The sequence below is a fragment of the Apis cerana genome, linkage group LG9, assembly GCF_029169275.1.
Source record: "Apis cerana isolate GH-2021 linkage group LG9, AcerK_1.0, whole genome shotgun sequence".
Classification (NCBI taxonomy): Eukaryota; Metazoa; Arthropoda; class Insecta; order Hymenoptera; family Apidae; genus Apis; species Apis cerana.
Window position 1 is genome coordinate 3,349,038 of NC_083860.1, and position 17,236 is coordinate 3,366,273.

Genomic DNA, 17,236 nt, shown 5'->3' on the forward strand with positions numbered 1-17,236 from the left:
CACGTTGGATTTATTCGAAGCCAGTTTTTTATATTTATATCGTGTAAACAGAGAGGAAGAGAGAAAGAGGAGGAAAGGAGCGCTCTTGTGCCTCGCTGTTGAGAAAGAAAAAGAAAAGAATTGAAGTTTCGCGTCTAGATTTCGTCGAGTGCTCGTATCCGGCTGGGACAAGTTAGCGAAAGGGCTTCACTTTTTGCCTTCAACGAGTACGCGACCCGTTATTGCACGGAATGATTCTGGAATGATTCTAGAATTATCTGCTAAAAGTTTGGATGATACGCGTTTCTTTCGATGCGAGAAAATATTTGAAGATATTTTATGTCGAAAAATTATTGAGAAGTTTCAAAAGATTTCGAATAATCAGAATTAGATAAGAGGTGATTACATTCGAGAAGGATCGAGCTAAACTATCTTTCTTATCGAACTAACATCATTTTTTCTCAAATAATCTCGATGGGACGAATTATACGATATCATCCTTCCAGTCAGATCTTGCGAATTAATACGACCGTTCCACTATCATCCGCGGCAGGCTGCACCGTGTATACTTTGTCAATAGTGCCCCACCCACGTTGGCCACCCACCAAGTTCGATTGTAGCAATGTTGACCATAATGTAAATCGATATCTCGAACGGGTTCTTCGAACGATATGGTTTCACGAGATTAGTGAACCGCCTGATGTAAATTCCGCTCGGCTCGTATCAGTCAGTCGCGTCCTTCAATTTACTTTTCTCACCCCTTAAAGCTACCCCTATTTTCCGAAAGCGATTCACGTCGCCTGTATCCGCGCGGAATGGCCACTTTCGCCGAAAAAATTATCACTTCGCCGCCCTTTTCTTTAAACCGCCGCTTATCACGCGAGGATCGCGGATCGAAAATTGTTGGAAAGGGATATATAAAGGGATATCCGCGCAGATCCACACGAACTACGATCTGTATATTTCATTTTCCTCGGTCCGAATCGGTTGTAAATAATCGGCTTATCCTCCCCTTTTTAAATCATCGATCCGGTAATAAAAATCCTGCTCCACGTAATTTCTTACGTGAATATATATATATATATATATATATGTATATATAAGGTGTTTCCAAAGGTTCTGTGGAAGCAAAATCATTTTTTACGATAAAAGGCAGGGGATAAAAATTGGATGGTTTGCGGAACGTCAATTTCATCGGCCGAAATTCGATTTGAAATTTGATTTCAGATACATTGATTTAAATATTTTTTATTTTTTATTTATTTTATTTTATTTTATTTATTTTTTTTTCTTTTATTTTATATGTATTCATGGAAAATATAATTTATTGTCGCGTATCGTACATTTTGACGGATCCAGGCATTGAAACGTAAAAAATGAAATATATATCTCGAAGCATTTTTTTACGAGAATTATTTAGAAAAGTGTGGAAAAAAAAGTGATTCGCTTGAATTATTATTTAATTATCTTATGGTTCATGTGTATATTAACTAGTTAATATAAAAATTTAATATCTTTGTGCAACATGGAATTTTAAAATGCCTAAAATATAAAAATTTTTATTATTTTATCTTTCATATAAACATGAATTGTCATTTTATATGAGAGATATAAAATGGTGAATTAAAAAATTGAATTTATTACAATAGTTAAAAAGTTTTCTGTGTCACAAGCATCATTTTTGCACAATTTTATTATGAAATCCTATTAAAATTGTATAATTTTTTTTTTAATTTTATATTAAAAATATTATTTCGTTAATTCCACATATGTATATAATAAGATTAATCGCAATTTCATGATAGAAATTTTACGTCAAAAATTGAAATATTTAAAGTTTCATCGAGTCCAAAAAAAAAAAATACCAGATTGTCAAATCTTGAAAATCAGGAAGAAGAATCGCAAGAATTTCTTGTTTTCTCAAATAACCTATTTTAAAAAGTTCTAAAATTACTGCAGTAAAAAAGATATTTTTTCCAAAAGACTCTTTCTTCTGACAATCGTGACTTTTCGCGTACGAAGTAAGAATTTTACAAAATTCTCCTTCGTTTCTTTTTATAATTCCATCTTCCAGCTTCCAGAACGAGTATTCGAAAATTTTAATAATAAAACCTCGCGACGTCTTTTAACTATTATAAAAGAAAAAAAAATACAAAATCCGTAATCGAATACGAATCTTGTCACGAATCATCATCGTGCCTCTTCTTGACTTTTATATCCATAAAAATTGAGAGTTTAATTTGATATTAGAAAAAGTGACGGGCAATTGAATCCCGATCGGAATACGAATAAAAAGTGGAATAGTTCTTTTCAAACTTTGCAACGGAACATATATCAAATGGAAAGATAAGGGATGACATCTAATAAAAGAAATCGTGTATTGAAAGCATTATCGAGCTGAATATTTCTCGCGTAAACGGCTGACAATTTCCGCATCCATACAAATTGATATTGCGCATGATTTTATTTCTATGCGGTGTACGTTCCCAAAATAATTCCCAATATTTGTTCACCGTTCATGTAAATGTTTGAATAGTAAATATACCACGGGTGAATTATTTTCGTCCACGAATATACACGTATAATCGTGATCAGCTCGATGGGAGCGATGCGAGTTTTTCGCTATTCTTATTATCATTATCATCATTTAACATACGCTGGTATCATTACTTTTTCTCCGTGCATGCTTTTCCTAAATACGGATTATTGAAAAAGAAATAAATAAATAACTCGTGCATAAGCCGAAGTAAATCTCTATTTTTAATAAACGAATTATACAAAAATATTCACGTAACTAAGTCCGGTTTAATAACTTTATAAATATTGATTTTACAAAAATTGATACAAATCGAAATATATCGTACAAAAGGCGACATTTGGATTAATACGATTATACGTTTTCAATTTTTCGTTATTTTCAAATTTTCAATTTGTCCATACATTTTAAATCCAATCATTATTTATTTAAAAAAAATAAAAATAATTGATATTGATTATTATATTAAATGTCGATCACATCGTATAAGACGATACAATAGCTATTTAAATAGCATATTATATTATTTTTAAAAAATTAATTTAATGTTAAACGTGTTCCTCGAAAAAGAATAATGTTTGAAAGAAAATTAGCACTCTTATATATTCATTCCAATATAATTTATATATTTATATATTTAATACCGAGAGAATATAAAATAATATAGATATAGGATTAAAATATATTGGAATGAATAGAATTCAATGCAATTGAATATTGTAGAATTATAAACCGCCCAATTCGCGTGAAAAAAGATATTCTTTTTTTAAAGAAATTTCGAAAGTTGCCTCCGGTTTTAAAAAATTAAAAACAATGAATATTAAAAATATCGCGTCGCGCTTCCTTTTAAGCATTACAGTTTGAAAGAAAGGAAAAAAGAAAGGGAGAAGAAGAAAAATCAAATTTCCTTCTCAACGACAACGACGCGTTATTATACGTCTTCGTTAACGGTCTGTACACAAGCAATTTGCATTTCATTAAAATTTTCTTCCAGCAAAATTACACAGTTTAAAGCAGCGAACGGACGATTCGGTTTTTCGGAATTTCAAAAGAGAAAAAAAGAGAAAGAGAGAGAAAGAAAAACTTTGCCAACTTTTGCATTGAGGACAGAATTAACGGGTGTCTCGTTACAACAACCGGAATCTAAATTAAATTTCTTCTGTTCGCAACTTCCGTTTAATCACCGATGCCATCCACCATCAGAATGGGGGAGGGGGAGGGGCATTCATCCCGCATGAATTTACCAATTTCTTATCGGGCCCTTCTCACACCGGCAAACATCATCCGTTAGGGCCGTCAACGATCAGGAACAAAGAGGCCGTGACAAGAAAACTGCACTGTTGGAGCAGAGTTAGAAAAGATTTCGTTAACTACCGATAAGAGCGTTATCGTGTTAATTAATCTCACGAAGTGACGACGCGACGAAAAATCGAACTTTTATTCGATCCGTTTTACCTCGGCACCAAGCTCGTCGATTTGAAACTTTATTATCAACGATCGTCAAAGGCAAAGTTTCATATCGATTCTCTATAGTTCAACCGATGAATTTTAAAATATAGCGCAAGCGATCTTTATCTCATCTTATCGCGCGTTACACCTCGCATTATCAACCTCTTTGACGTTTTTCTTTTTGTACGTTAACTTTTATATCTGTCCGTAAGATTTTGGAAAATCTGTATGACTACGCAAATGTATCGATATCATCTTCTGTGATATTGAAGAAGAAAGAAGAATATCTCGAATCGATCTATGAAATCTATGAAAAAAGGAGGGGGAGGAATGATTCGATGTGAAACAAGTGGCCATTTAGAATTGTTATTTTCGATATTTTTTTTTAAAGATACAGGCCACCTTTGGATGGAGTAATACCTCTTTTATGTACCATATCTTGCAAACTTATCTTACAACTCCGTCGACGCTATTTTAGATTCCTCTGTTATGGCAACGTTATGCCTCCTGATGACTCGAATTAGGCGTGTAATGGTTTTACGAGCGCTCGTAAATAAGGGAAAGCAACGAGACGATGCTGAGAATCGAGTATAAAGGTGCGAGGAAATTGAACTATCTAGTTGCAAAGAATTTTTTACGTTAATAGGCTATTACGTCAATATGAGGCGGCTTTGTAATTTATAACATTAATAAATAGGGAAAGATAGCTATCAAAATATGTTAATCTCAAAATATCCTCGTCATGGTACCATTAATTTCAAATATTATATATATATATGTATTTTTTCAAATTCAAATTAACAATTATAGACGAATAATTGATTTATATGACATTACGATTTCATGTGCCAGGAAAGATATTTAAAACGTATAAATTACATCTTATGTGTCCAAAAATGTAACGAATCTAAGATTGGATGTTGAAAAACTAGAAAGTATCTTTAACACTTTAAAACGCGTATAATTAAAATATTAGACCGTAGAAGAATTTAAAACGAAAATGACTAGATAATAAGTTATACATTTACATGTATTAATTTCACGCTTTAACGTTTAGAAAACGCCTGTAATGTTAATTCCTTGAACTATTTTTTTTTTTATTGAAAACCGAACTATCAGATAATGGTACAATATTTTAATCGCTTAAAAAGAAGAAATTGTGTAAAAAATACAGTGTCCAATTACATTACAAAAAAAAAAGACTATATAAATACAATATTTCTTTTATTTCTTTTTGTTTTAATCGTCTTTTTATAAACCGTATGAAGATTTCTCTTCGATATTCTGAATAATATTTTTGCAACTTTCGCGTAATATTTAAAGATGTTATATTTTTTCTTATTCCTCCATGAAACTTTAAACAAAATCCTTTTTTATAATCTGCTAATAACTCGTATTTTCATTCATGCAAAGCACTTATTGATTATTCAAAAGTACTTTACATGCATAAAAACATATAAAACGCGTACGAATATTCAGATTCATGTTCCTTTTAAATTCCAGTAAATATATATTAGCATTATACACATATATATAGTGCAACAATGATTACGAATAAAATATCAGAGTCTATAACAAACGTTTCCTATTTATTTGGCACTGGTTACTTACACGCTTTGCTACGCAGGTCCCAAATTTTTAGGGTACGATCGTAACTGCCAGTAACTACTTTTGAAGGCTCGCCAAGAAACTTCGCAGCCATCACCTTCCCGCAGTGGCCCGTTAGAGTGTGCTGAAACAGAAATGGAAATGTCGTTTTGGAACATTTACCAACACGTTCTGTGTGATAATAGGATCATTTGTATTGTACGTGACGTATTAAAGAAGATTGTAGTAACAATTGGTACTTGGATTCCACTGGATGCACACACGTTATCGTGGTTACAATGATGGCCAGGATTTTATTCCAATAAAATTTTATCCCTGGCGAATAAAGATTACGAAAATAATAATAATATGTACACATATTGGTCTTTGATATTATCGATAACATTTGGTACAATTTTCAACCGATTTTCATATTAAACAAGCTGTATATAGGAAAGGAAAATTTTCACGAAATTGATATTTCGAATATTAATAGAATATTTTAATTGATAATGTTATAAAATGAAATTTAGTACAAACTTTAAGAATATTATTTTCGATATTCTTCTTCTAAAAGATACATGATTGATTAAAATATTTCATTTAATATGAAACCCAACATGAATTTTTCACTGTCTAAGACATTATAATATATAGAAAATCTTGCGCGTAAAAACATGAAAATGGAAAGATCAGAGTGATATAGTATTGCCGAACAATAAAAGAGCAAGAAATAAAGGACTAACAGAATTATCCGACACACAGCTCTCCTGGATTCGGTATTTAATGGTAAAGAATTCAAGCGCAACGTCGACAAGGGAAACACGAACTCGGGGGCGTTCCTTTCCCTGGGAGAGAGTGGCGTGAAAAAGAAGACTTCGCCAATTTTAAGGTACACGGGCGTTGGGAGCTCTTGAAAAATGTCCTAATGTAAATTAATGGGCCAGAAGTTTAGCCTGAAGGGCTCTAACGCAAAAGAAACACAGATAGGAGGAACCGTAGCCACCCACCTACGTTATACGAGTCAAGAAAAGAACTTTTTCCACTCCCGTGGAGGTGGGTGAAGGAAAAGAGAGAGTGAATCGGGCTATACTATAATCCAACGTCTCGAGAAGTTGGTCTAAAGTGCAGAGGTGAGCTCCCCCCGTTTCTTTACAGGAACATTAAACGATCCACTGGATCCTCTTTCCCGATTGTCCTCCACCCAACGAGATTCAAACTTACGATTGCACGCCCTTTCTCGATTCTTATCAGATTCGACATTCCTTTTTCTTCCCTTCACGAATGGTGTAGATAATACATACGTAAATTTCCAAGTAATATCTAAGTGAATCTAAAGTTATATTTGCTATATCAAGTTGTTTGTTTTAACTTACAATTTTAGATAAATTGGTATGAATATATATATATCATTGATAAATAACTTCGCAAATAATATTAAATGTAAATATCTATAAATTAAAGTCTTACATCGATACCTGAATATTTCACGATCAATAATTCAAAGATCGCAAATATCAACGTTATCATTTAGTTAGAAGCTAGAACAAAGGATTACAAGATCGTTCGATCGATGAAACTGTTTGTCCACGTATTGCTTACTATGCTACATTAATATTCGGCAAGCATCTATTACTGCGAGAATCGATTATCGTTGTACGCATTCTAGCGATGTTTCCAAGAATTAAATTCGGCGGATCAAATAATAGTACGTTATTTAAATTTAATTAGTATTTTTCCATTTTTCCTTGAAATACTCGTTTTAGTTGATATAATATACGATTTTTAATTATATTGGAATTAAACATTTACTCATCAAAATATTTAACAATAATTTTTTAAAATTTTCTGATATATTGATATTTTGTAAACAAAATTATGTATGTTCAGGTAAAACTGAATACAAAAAGAAAGATATTTAACATATTTATTTATGTCATTTATATAAAATATGAGATATATGAGATATGAATGAAAATCGACAATTGAAGATTATAATTTCTATAAAAAGAAATAAATAGCTTTAAAAATTCTATACGAAATATACATGATATAATTGTAAGTTCCATTGTTATTGAGTTAATTAATATCGATTTAACATTTTTATTTTAATTTTAATTTCGCTATATATTCTATGTGTAAAATATAAGAAAAATTATGATAGAAATAAATGTGTCGTTTTTGTGCAGTTCGAAATGAAAATGTAACATCAGATAATGCAACAGTGTTTTGAAATTGGTTATACAGGAGATAAAGAAGAAATATATGAAGGAACATGAAACATGTAAGCTAGGTAATAAGAGTTCGTAGACGGTAAATCTCTGATTAAGATCTTACATAATCATGTACTTTAAAGAAATAGATAAGAATGGATTTGTAAATGTAATAATTATAATAGAAAGATAATTTAAAATTACATTTGAATAAAATTATGATACAACGATTAATAATATGAATTAATAAAATGTTAATGAAGCTTATTACACGTTATATACCTTAAATTATTTCATCTCGTGAATCACATTATACTTTAAAAGTGTTCAAAAGAGTTTAAACATATTCAGAAATTAATAATAAGACAGCATAAACGTAATATCTTATCTCTTTTAATACTATCATATAATTAATCATATAATTTAATTAATATTGTGCATTATTATCAAGAATACTATATCTTGAAAAAGTTTGTCAATGAATTACAAATAAGAATTTCCTCCTTCTTCATAAAACTGCAGTAAAAAACGAAATATATCGCAGATAAATAAACATTGGAAAATAAAAATTGACCATTGATTATTACATTGGATTAAAACAGTTTCAGTAAAAGAAAGAAAAAAACTAATAAAGAATAAAGAATCGGAAGTAATTTCGTTTCAAATCCAAGCTACCACGAAAAGAGGTAAAATAATATGGCGGTTTCACAGTGAAACCAATGGCCCAGTTAACTTACTTAATATATATATATATATAAAAGCGTTACATAGCCTTTTTTTCCAATCGCGGGATTCAACGATCGTGGCCATTTTTCCACCAAAGAAAATCACAGGGCAACGATTCGCCAAGTGCTTTTATCGTCGCAGTTTTTACCGCTCTTCCCTTCGACGTTGGTAAGCAAGAAAAAAAAGAAGAAGGAGGAAAAGGGGTTTTCGAGTGTTTCGCTCGCGTTTCTGTTTCGCCTCTGAACCGTGTTACATTGCCTACAAGAAGCCACCTCTTTCGAATCCATCGCGTTATACATCGTTCCTGGAAGCTGAAGACCAAGATTCACGAAATATAGCTGATATCGTCTTTTTACGAGGAACAGGAGGAGGGAGAGCAAGACGTGTACCAGATGCATCCTTGCAATAAAGGTATAAACTCTTTCGTAGAGTTCCGTGGAGGGTGAACTCGGCGAGATTCGAGGCAGAAGAGAGGAGGAATACCGCGAAAGGGAAATGGATGGATCCTCCGAGCTGTACGAAGGTTCAATTAAAGCCGGTAAAAACGGGGAAAGAAGAAGAACCTGGTAACCTTCCTGGAAGTAACTAGCGACCCCAGCTTTACAACCAGTGCGTTGGCTTCGTTTTTAAAGCCCGCCAATTGTATTCGTATTTTGCCACTGTACACAGTTTTGAACGTATATAATAAATGAGGATGAGATTTTATTAGATTTTTATCGCTATTCAAGTGTGAAATTATTGAATTGAACATGAAACGATGAGCAAAGAAATTGAAATTAGAATTTAGATATCGTGGACGATTTTACATTGTTATATTATCAACTTTATTAACGATCAAAAATTCATTTATGTAATAATAAAATACATTGAATATTACGCGAAATAATAAATCCAATGATGATGCATTATTCGATTAATTGTAATTGCAATCAAACGAGAAAAGAATCGAATAAATAATATATAGTCAACTCGATCCGTCGCGTCGCTAATTAATGTAACACACTTATTTTACCAAATATCCAATCAAGTACACCCGTCCAACCGTGACTCGGCCGGCATCGAGCGCGTTAAGGATGTTACCGTTAATGAAACGATTCCAATTTTCCCGAAGACAGGAATGCGATACAAGCACGGTTCGAGTACAGTTGGATCGCGTCCACGTTACACGCAAATCGGGTGTTGTTAGCCGCAAAACAAACTATCAGCTACTTTCACGGGAAACATCTCAGGTAGGACACGAACGTTATATATGCGTTGCTCTGAGCAAAGTTTACACATACTTGGACGTGCAAAGGGGAGACAGGGGACAGGCGGTTTCCATGCTGTTCTCATCGTTTTTCACTGCCACTTCGTTAGTGTACACGGACACGGGGCACGGGAGTGTTTCCGCGAAGCGGAATTCCGCCGCCTAACGTCCACGGCCATAATTACAACACAGCCGAGCCGATGTTTTCGTTTTGATTGGCCAACGTTCTTCTCGTGTCACTTGGCTCGATACTTGACTCGTGCAACAGCGAGGGAGAGTCGTCGTATTGAATAGAGCGCTCTCTCTCTCCCTCTTTCGAGAGGTAAAAGGAAAAAAGACGCGATACACGCGACCAAAGCGACGAGATATCGGTTTTATCGGTTTTATCCTCCAAGATTATAACATGTTGAACCTATTATGCGGATTTTTGCGGGTGGCAAAAACTCCGCGGAAAGTGACACCGGTTCGCAATGGGACAGGTGAATGGGAGGTGGTACGCACAGTCGATCGGAAAATCAAATTAATTAGATGGCGCTGCGGTAGGGGGGGATCGAATTAATAACACGATCGATAAATTAACGTATGCGCGCGCGGTTCTATACGTAATACGTGGTACGAATTTACGGTACGGATTTAAACCGCTTTGTGTGGGTGAATGTAAGGAGATTGGAGAAGTTAATACGGTGAACGGTTAAATATCCGTTTGATGCTTTATTATATTTAACAGTGGGTATTTCGTGCTGCTTTGTAACGAGGAACGGACGGATTGGAACCGTGGGTAATTCGTTTAATCCCCTGTTCTATTACAAATGTTCCGCTTTTATAATTTTTAACGTAAGTGAAAAAAAGATTGAGACCTTTCGAAAATATATTGTCCCTCGAGAATTGTGATTTAAATTTTGAAAAATTTTTATAAAAGCAACACGATGTAACTCGATGGAAATATTTATTTGGTCTCGTTGGGAGGAAAAATAATGACACGATAAAATATCACACAGTGTATCGACAAATGTACAATCTCAATAGCAAATAATTTACATTGTAAAATTGTCGTGTCACGAAAAGGAAGCCCGATCTCCATTGATGCACACGAAATAGTCGTACGATAAAGGGAAAGAACACCGAACTCTCTTGTATAGGGTGTGAGCCATAGCATAAAGGTACTTGAGGGCTTTTATCGAAGAATACTTGGGCGCGACCCAAGTATTCAACTGTTCCACTACTCCTTCAACTCTTTTAGGTGCAGTCTAGTCAATCTATATTTTCAAGACTGCAATACCAAGAACGCGAAGAAAGCCATTTCTCTATCCCCATTCTTTCTTGCCCCCCTTCTCCCTCTGTTTTCTATCCTCTCTGCCAATTCGATATTGGTCCACTAGCCGCATCTTCGATCGTGATTATCAATGTTATATATTTCGAAATATATATATATGAGAATACCGTGAAAACGCAATAAATTACGGTTGTCGGGTAAACATTCCAGTTTAATTAATCCCATTAACGGACCGCCATTTACCGAAATTGAGACATCCCGTTCGTCCCAATTGGATTATCATAACGGAATTTTAATAAAGGTATTACTGGTATAATTACAGCAGTGAAACGTGGATCCTTGAACTGTGATCATAATAAATAGGTCAGATACGGAATGAGCGGTAATACGAAAAAATAATAAGGGATATTTTTACGATGTTCGATTTTTCTTTTTATCGATCGAGACATGATTATCAATGAAGAACTAGATTTAACGAATTTGTACATCGTTCAATCATTACGATTCGAATTTTATTATTTCATAAGGATCAATTTACGTGCTGTTCGTATAAAAATAAATAAATTTTGAACACGATTTATCGTCCATTTGTCTGAAATATTTTCCGTCGATTTTTCTATCGGGATTCATTCATACACGTTGAGTTCGTCGAATTGAAACGTAAACCAACATTGCATTATTCTACGTCGTCAAGAGTAATTTGTTCCATTAGCACGCGTGAAAAACACAACGCGAAATTACGCGTGATTAAGCCCTAAGTTACGCAATGTGTGCAATTATATTCCCTATTGCATTATTGCATCAGCGAAGCTCAATGGATTCAGAAATAAAATAAGCCTCCCTTCGTAATAGCGTGAATGATTGAAAGGCATCGCCCCAAGCGCAAGAATGTAACAAGATTGTATAATACTAATGTTGTTGCTGGTAGTTTTCTGATTTCGTTAATTGAACCGGGCATTAAATGTTACATTGCGCGTGTCACTGTGAATAATATATTAAAACGATGCAAAAATTTCCCGCGGGACATTAGCGGGATGATTGCGATGAAAGTGTAATTTTATTATACAATAGAATAGAAAAATGGACAAAACCATGCGACTATTTTAGCATTTCAAGGGAAGAAAAATTAATCAGAGTTGAATATATATTATTTTATCACGAATTATTATTGAATTATTGTTCTTCTTATTAATATTTCAAATTTAAACAATAAGTAATTACAATGAATTGAGAGTTGGTAAAATTTAAAAGAAAAAAGTTCTTGAATTATTTATGATATATTAGTACAAAAAAAAGAACGCTCTTCTTATGCTTATCTATAAAATTCTGATAAAATGTTTTACAAGCTTATAACAGCAGATTATATTGTTCTACATATTTTGGTTTTACATTCTATCCACCTTTTCATGTAAATGTATATTTTCTCTCATGAACGATTCTGTTTTATCTCGCATTGTCACACGCATTTATTCATAAATTATCACAGTTATTAAACAGTTATTAAGCGTAAGATAAGAGAGTATTGTTCCATTTTTATTTTATTCGTTTTTATTGTATCTGATTTAAATATTCGTGAGTGTGATTTATGAAAGAAATATATCGTGGCATGTATATTTGAAAAAAGGAAAAAGGAAAAACAATATGAAAATCTAACCGAATTTGAGAATTTATTGTGAATATTATTTTTACAGTAACCTTTCGATCATTGGCATCGAGCCACAGTTACTTGGCTAACACGTCTCTCACGCATCAATGGAAACGAATGCTCACTGTTTCGTAGAAAACTTTGGCGAAGTGCAGAACGTAACGGAATCTTACGTGCTAAATATAGAGATGTCAACTAAACTCAGGGATGTTATGAACAGTTAGAAACAGAATGCACGATCGTAAATACTATTTTATCTAACGTGAACTATAGGTTACGTAAGTTAAGTTTTGTAACAACCTATGCAATAAAAACATTGAAGATGAAGAAGGAGAGACAAATTTATATGGCCGAACAGGTAATCATTGCGCGTATTTATATATTTTATCATATAAATGATTTAAAGTAATATTATTGAATACAAAATTATTAATGTTATTGGATATATATAATAAAATAAAGTATCACTTATAAGAGTGTTACTCTAAATATATGGATGCAAATGATCATGGAAAAATTGAAAATGGATTGATATCTTCGAAAAAATCTTCGTTTAAAGATTGGTGAGTGAAAATTTCTCGTGCATTCAGTTCTCGTTTTCTTGAAGTTTGGATTGTTATATAATCGTAAAATCGTGGATGCTGAAAACTAAAAATAATATCGAAGAAGAGCCTTTCATTTCTCGAAATCGTAACTTTTTATTACATTTTCCTTTTCCACCATAATGGAACGAAAATTTTTCTCGATTTCTACTCGATATTTCTAAGATTTTTTTATTGAATGATTTGTGCTTCGATTTTAAAGAGGATTTTAGTATCGAGGTTAATAGTGTTATGATTTCAAGACTAAAAGCCATCCTAGAACTACATCCTCAACTAGGGAGTGAAATGTCTCGTAAAAGGATGTGAAGTTCGAAATATAGAAAATCTTGTAATCATTCGACAAGAAAAATTTTGAACGATTTTAAAAAATCAAGAAATAAAATTAATCTTTGCGAATGTAACAACTCTTTCCTCTTTTTGTTTAAAAATAAAAATTATTAATTGAAAATCAGATTCAACCTATTTTTAATCAATCTATTATATTTTCTGCTATAATATTGTATTGTTCATTGTCGAAAGAAAAATTCGCCTCGAAAGTTAAACAAGATTTATAATCCATTAAAGATAGCAAGTTCTACTCGAAAAATAATGAACAAATATGTTATATGAATTATAATAGGATATGTTATATTGTTTATTAATTAAAATTATGTTTAAGATCTGCTTTCAAAACAAATACAAGGGGTACAAGATACGAGGAACGCATCATTAAGTAAGATAATACTTAAAATAATGGGTTAAAATAGGTTAAAGCGATTCTCTTTACCAAGAAACATATTTTTCTATTCCTTATAATTTCGATATTGCACAACAGATTCAGAACAGGAAACTGTTATTGCAAGATAAAATTAGAGAATTACAATTAATTTGAAAACACGAAGATACTTGTATCTATTAATTTTCCGACGCTGAAGAAAGAACCTTTGTTATAGAGATAAATTGCCGGTTACGAAAAATATAATTATAGAGGGAAATGTTCATAAAAAAATTTTTTACCGTATTTATCACGGACTTGTATATTTTTAGCGTATGTTCACATTCTCAGGATTCTCGAGTTATTGAAATTCCTCGATCTTGCAATTATTTTCTACATTTTTTTCGTAATCCTCTTTCACTTTGAAACGATATTTACCGAGAAACAGAAGAAGCAAAATTTTAACCTCACATTTCGAAGGATGCAAAATATTCCAAATATTAATCAGACCGTTGCGTTTATTTCTACGAAAGAGAAAAAATACATCAGCAGAGTTGGCTCACGAGTCTAAATCAAATCTCATCATATTATCGTTTCAAGAGAAAAAACGGAAGATGGCGTCTCGCCTAGCGATACGCGTGCAACAGAGCATCGACACTCTCATTTCGTCGGTAGGTTTAAAGTCGGCCGCTCATTGGAAACGCTCACGGCTTCTCTGGCTGTCGATATTTTTCCTAATTATTAGGTCGAACACGCCAAGGACGTCATTTCGATGCGACCGTTATCGAGAAAGCTAGCGGGCCAGGCCATGAACATGACAAAGAAAATAAGAAGATTGTTAGGTAAATCTAAGCACTTGTTATTTAGTAGGAACCTAGACGCCGGTGCTCCAGAAGCGGTGGCTCGCAAAGAAAGAGGAGACCAACTTGAGGAAGAAGGTGGTGAGAAGGTGGTGGAGAATGGAAGAAAGGGAAGTAGGAGGAGGAAGAGGAGGAGGAGGAGAGAAAGAACAGGAGAAGGCAGCACTGTGAGGCACTTTACTAGATGCATATATAGGGTGTTTCCTGTATGTTTATCCAAAAGATATTATAATATTAATAGATATATGAGAAATAAAAAAAAGGAATTGTACAATTCAATTTTTAGTGTTATCTATCAGGTTTATATATATACATTGTGTTCAAGTATATTAAATTTCGTATCATTTAATAATAATTTTATACAATTATTAAAATTTAATATTTGAAAATAATAGGAACAACGTGTTGAAGGATAATTTCATTAGAAAATTATATATATTGACGTAGTTAAAAGAAAAATAGAAAAGATTATATAAATAATGTTTCAACATTTATGCAACACAATTGTTCGAACAACTATTCTTTAAATGAATACACGAATATTGAATATTATAATGATTCCTAGATAAATTAAACATAAAAATACATCGCCCATAACTTGACTTAACTTAACGTCATTTAATATTCATTTCTTTAACTATCCTCTTCTCGTCTACAACCCATTCTTTAATTAAATATAAAATTGTCCATTCACGGTAAACATATTTCACACATATACGAAACTAATACATTTCATTCAATACCCACACACGACTAAAATTCTCCATCAATCTCAAACTACAAGTTCCAAGATCATTCAACAACCGTGATCCACTTAATATCCTCGCAAGAGCATCATCCAGGGTAAACAAACGAAGCCTTTTACGCTTTGTCATCGCGCCGTGCAAAGCATCAATATGTACATCGCATACGAAGAAACACCCAGTAGATGGCGGGCGCCTAGGCAGCGAGAGCAGCGCCGACTGAATGGTAGGCTGGTGCCTCCTATACGTAAGTACTTACGTACGTACGTACATACGTAGATAGCCGTTGCGTTAGTAACATCGCTAATGTATAGATACATAGGTATACATAGGAGTCGAGCATCGAAGGAGGTTCGTTGACCGCTGTGAGACTTCTCTCTTCCTTTATCGCTCTATCTGTCATTCCGTCCCGCTCCATCGTTGTCTACCAACCTTCCTTCCGTCTTCCTTTCTCCGTCAAGACTTCGCCGCGACCTTGGCGATTCAATGCCCGCACCAGATAACTCCCCTTTCCAGATAATAGATTATTTCATACGTGTAACTAGTCGTTGCTAGCCCTCCCCCCTCCCCTTCCCCGCCACCGTCGACTACTCTCTTTCGCTTTCTCCTTTCCCTCCTCTCTCGCTCTTCCTGATAACTCGCTTGGCAAACCGCGCGAACGAGCGAGCGATGCGCGAGCATGTATACCGTACTTACTGTATAACTCGATACTTATACAGAGTGGGTCGAAAGTAATCCTGGAAATGGATCTGTTTCGAGGAAAGGAAAAATAGTATTCTTTTTTTTCTTTTTCTCTTTTTTCTTTTTTTTTTTTTTTAGGAGAATTTTCCTTTTATCTCTTCTATGGCAGTGATCGATTCTTGGTATATTTTGTGAATTTGAAAAATTTCTGAATCATCCGAAAATTTTAATATTATAACGTTTTGCCAATTATTCTACTGCTCGATTATATGTTATCTCTATTCGTATTTCATTGTCACAATAGAATTTGATGATATAAATATTTATATTAATGTAGGTGCAAAATTAACAGAAAAATATTAAGAATAAAGAATTCGGATAATAAATCGTCTTGAAGATAAATTTTATAATAAATTTTCGTTGCAAACATTATAGTTCGGGTAATAATAATGCTCTCGATAGGTGTACTTGTCAAATCCAGAATGAGCTCACCTCGAAATATTATGATACTTGTTAAGCTAACTTCCAATTAAGTGAAACGAGAACTGTTAAACCAAGTACAAGCTGCAGCTAAACAGTATGAACACACTATTAAACTATGTGCTATAATCGAGCTTAATTTCCATTAAAATACGATATAATAATTAAATATAATATGAATATATAATGACTTTTTTTTATTTCGATAATTGTATAATATTTTTAATATTGACAAGTTATAAAAAGAAAGTTTGAGATGTTAGATAAGAATTTCTTCCATTTTATTATTTTATTTTTGAAAATAATAATATGCAATATCAATTGTTTTCTTCGTTTCGTTCATAAAGTATCCAAAAATAGTTTTTAAAAACTTAAAGTTAAAAGTTGGCTAAATTTAACGCATGAGAACTTTGCCAATTATCAAATTAAGTACAATCTCAAGATGATAATCTATATCGGATAATATAAATTACTTACGTGACTGGTTATTAACGAAATAAATGTATTATGCGCGAAATCAGG

General features: G+C 33.0%; 1 protein-coding gene and 1 long non-coding RNA gene across 5 annotated transcripts in view; one reads left to right on the forward strand and one right to left on the reverse strand.

Annotated features, from left to right (window-relative positions):
• LOC108003939 (autophagy-related protein 16-1) overlaps positions 1 to 17,236 on the reverse strand; it is a 490,268-nt gene that overhangs the window by 27,183 nt on the left and 445,849 nt on the right. For all 4 annotated transcript variants that reach the window (XM_062079974.1, XM_062079976.1, XM_062079975.1 and 1 more), the window contains one exon: positions 5,576 to 5,696. In XM_062079974.1, the coding sequence (XP_061935958.1) occupies positions 5,576 to 5,696 (121 nt within the window). The remainder of the gene's footprint in view (positions 1 to 5,575; positions 5,697 to 17,236) is intronic.
• Positions 12,683 to 15,089, forward strand: LOC133666735 (uncharacterized). Its single transcript, XR_009831268.1, has 2 exons — positions 12,683 to 13,012; positions 14,818 to 15,089. It is a non-coding gene; the product is annotated as an uncharacterized LOC133666735 (long non-coding RNA).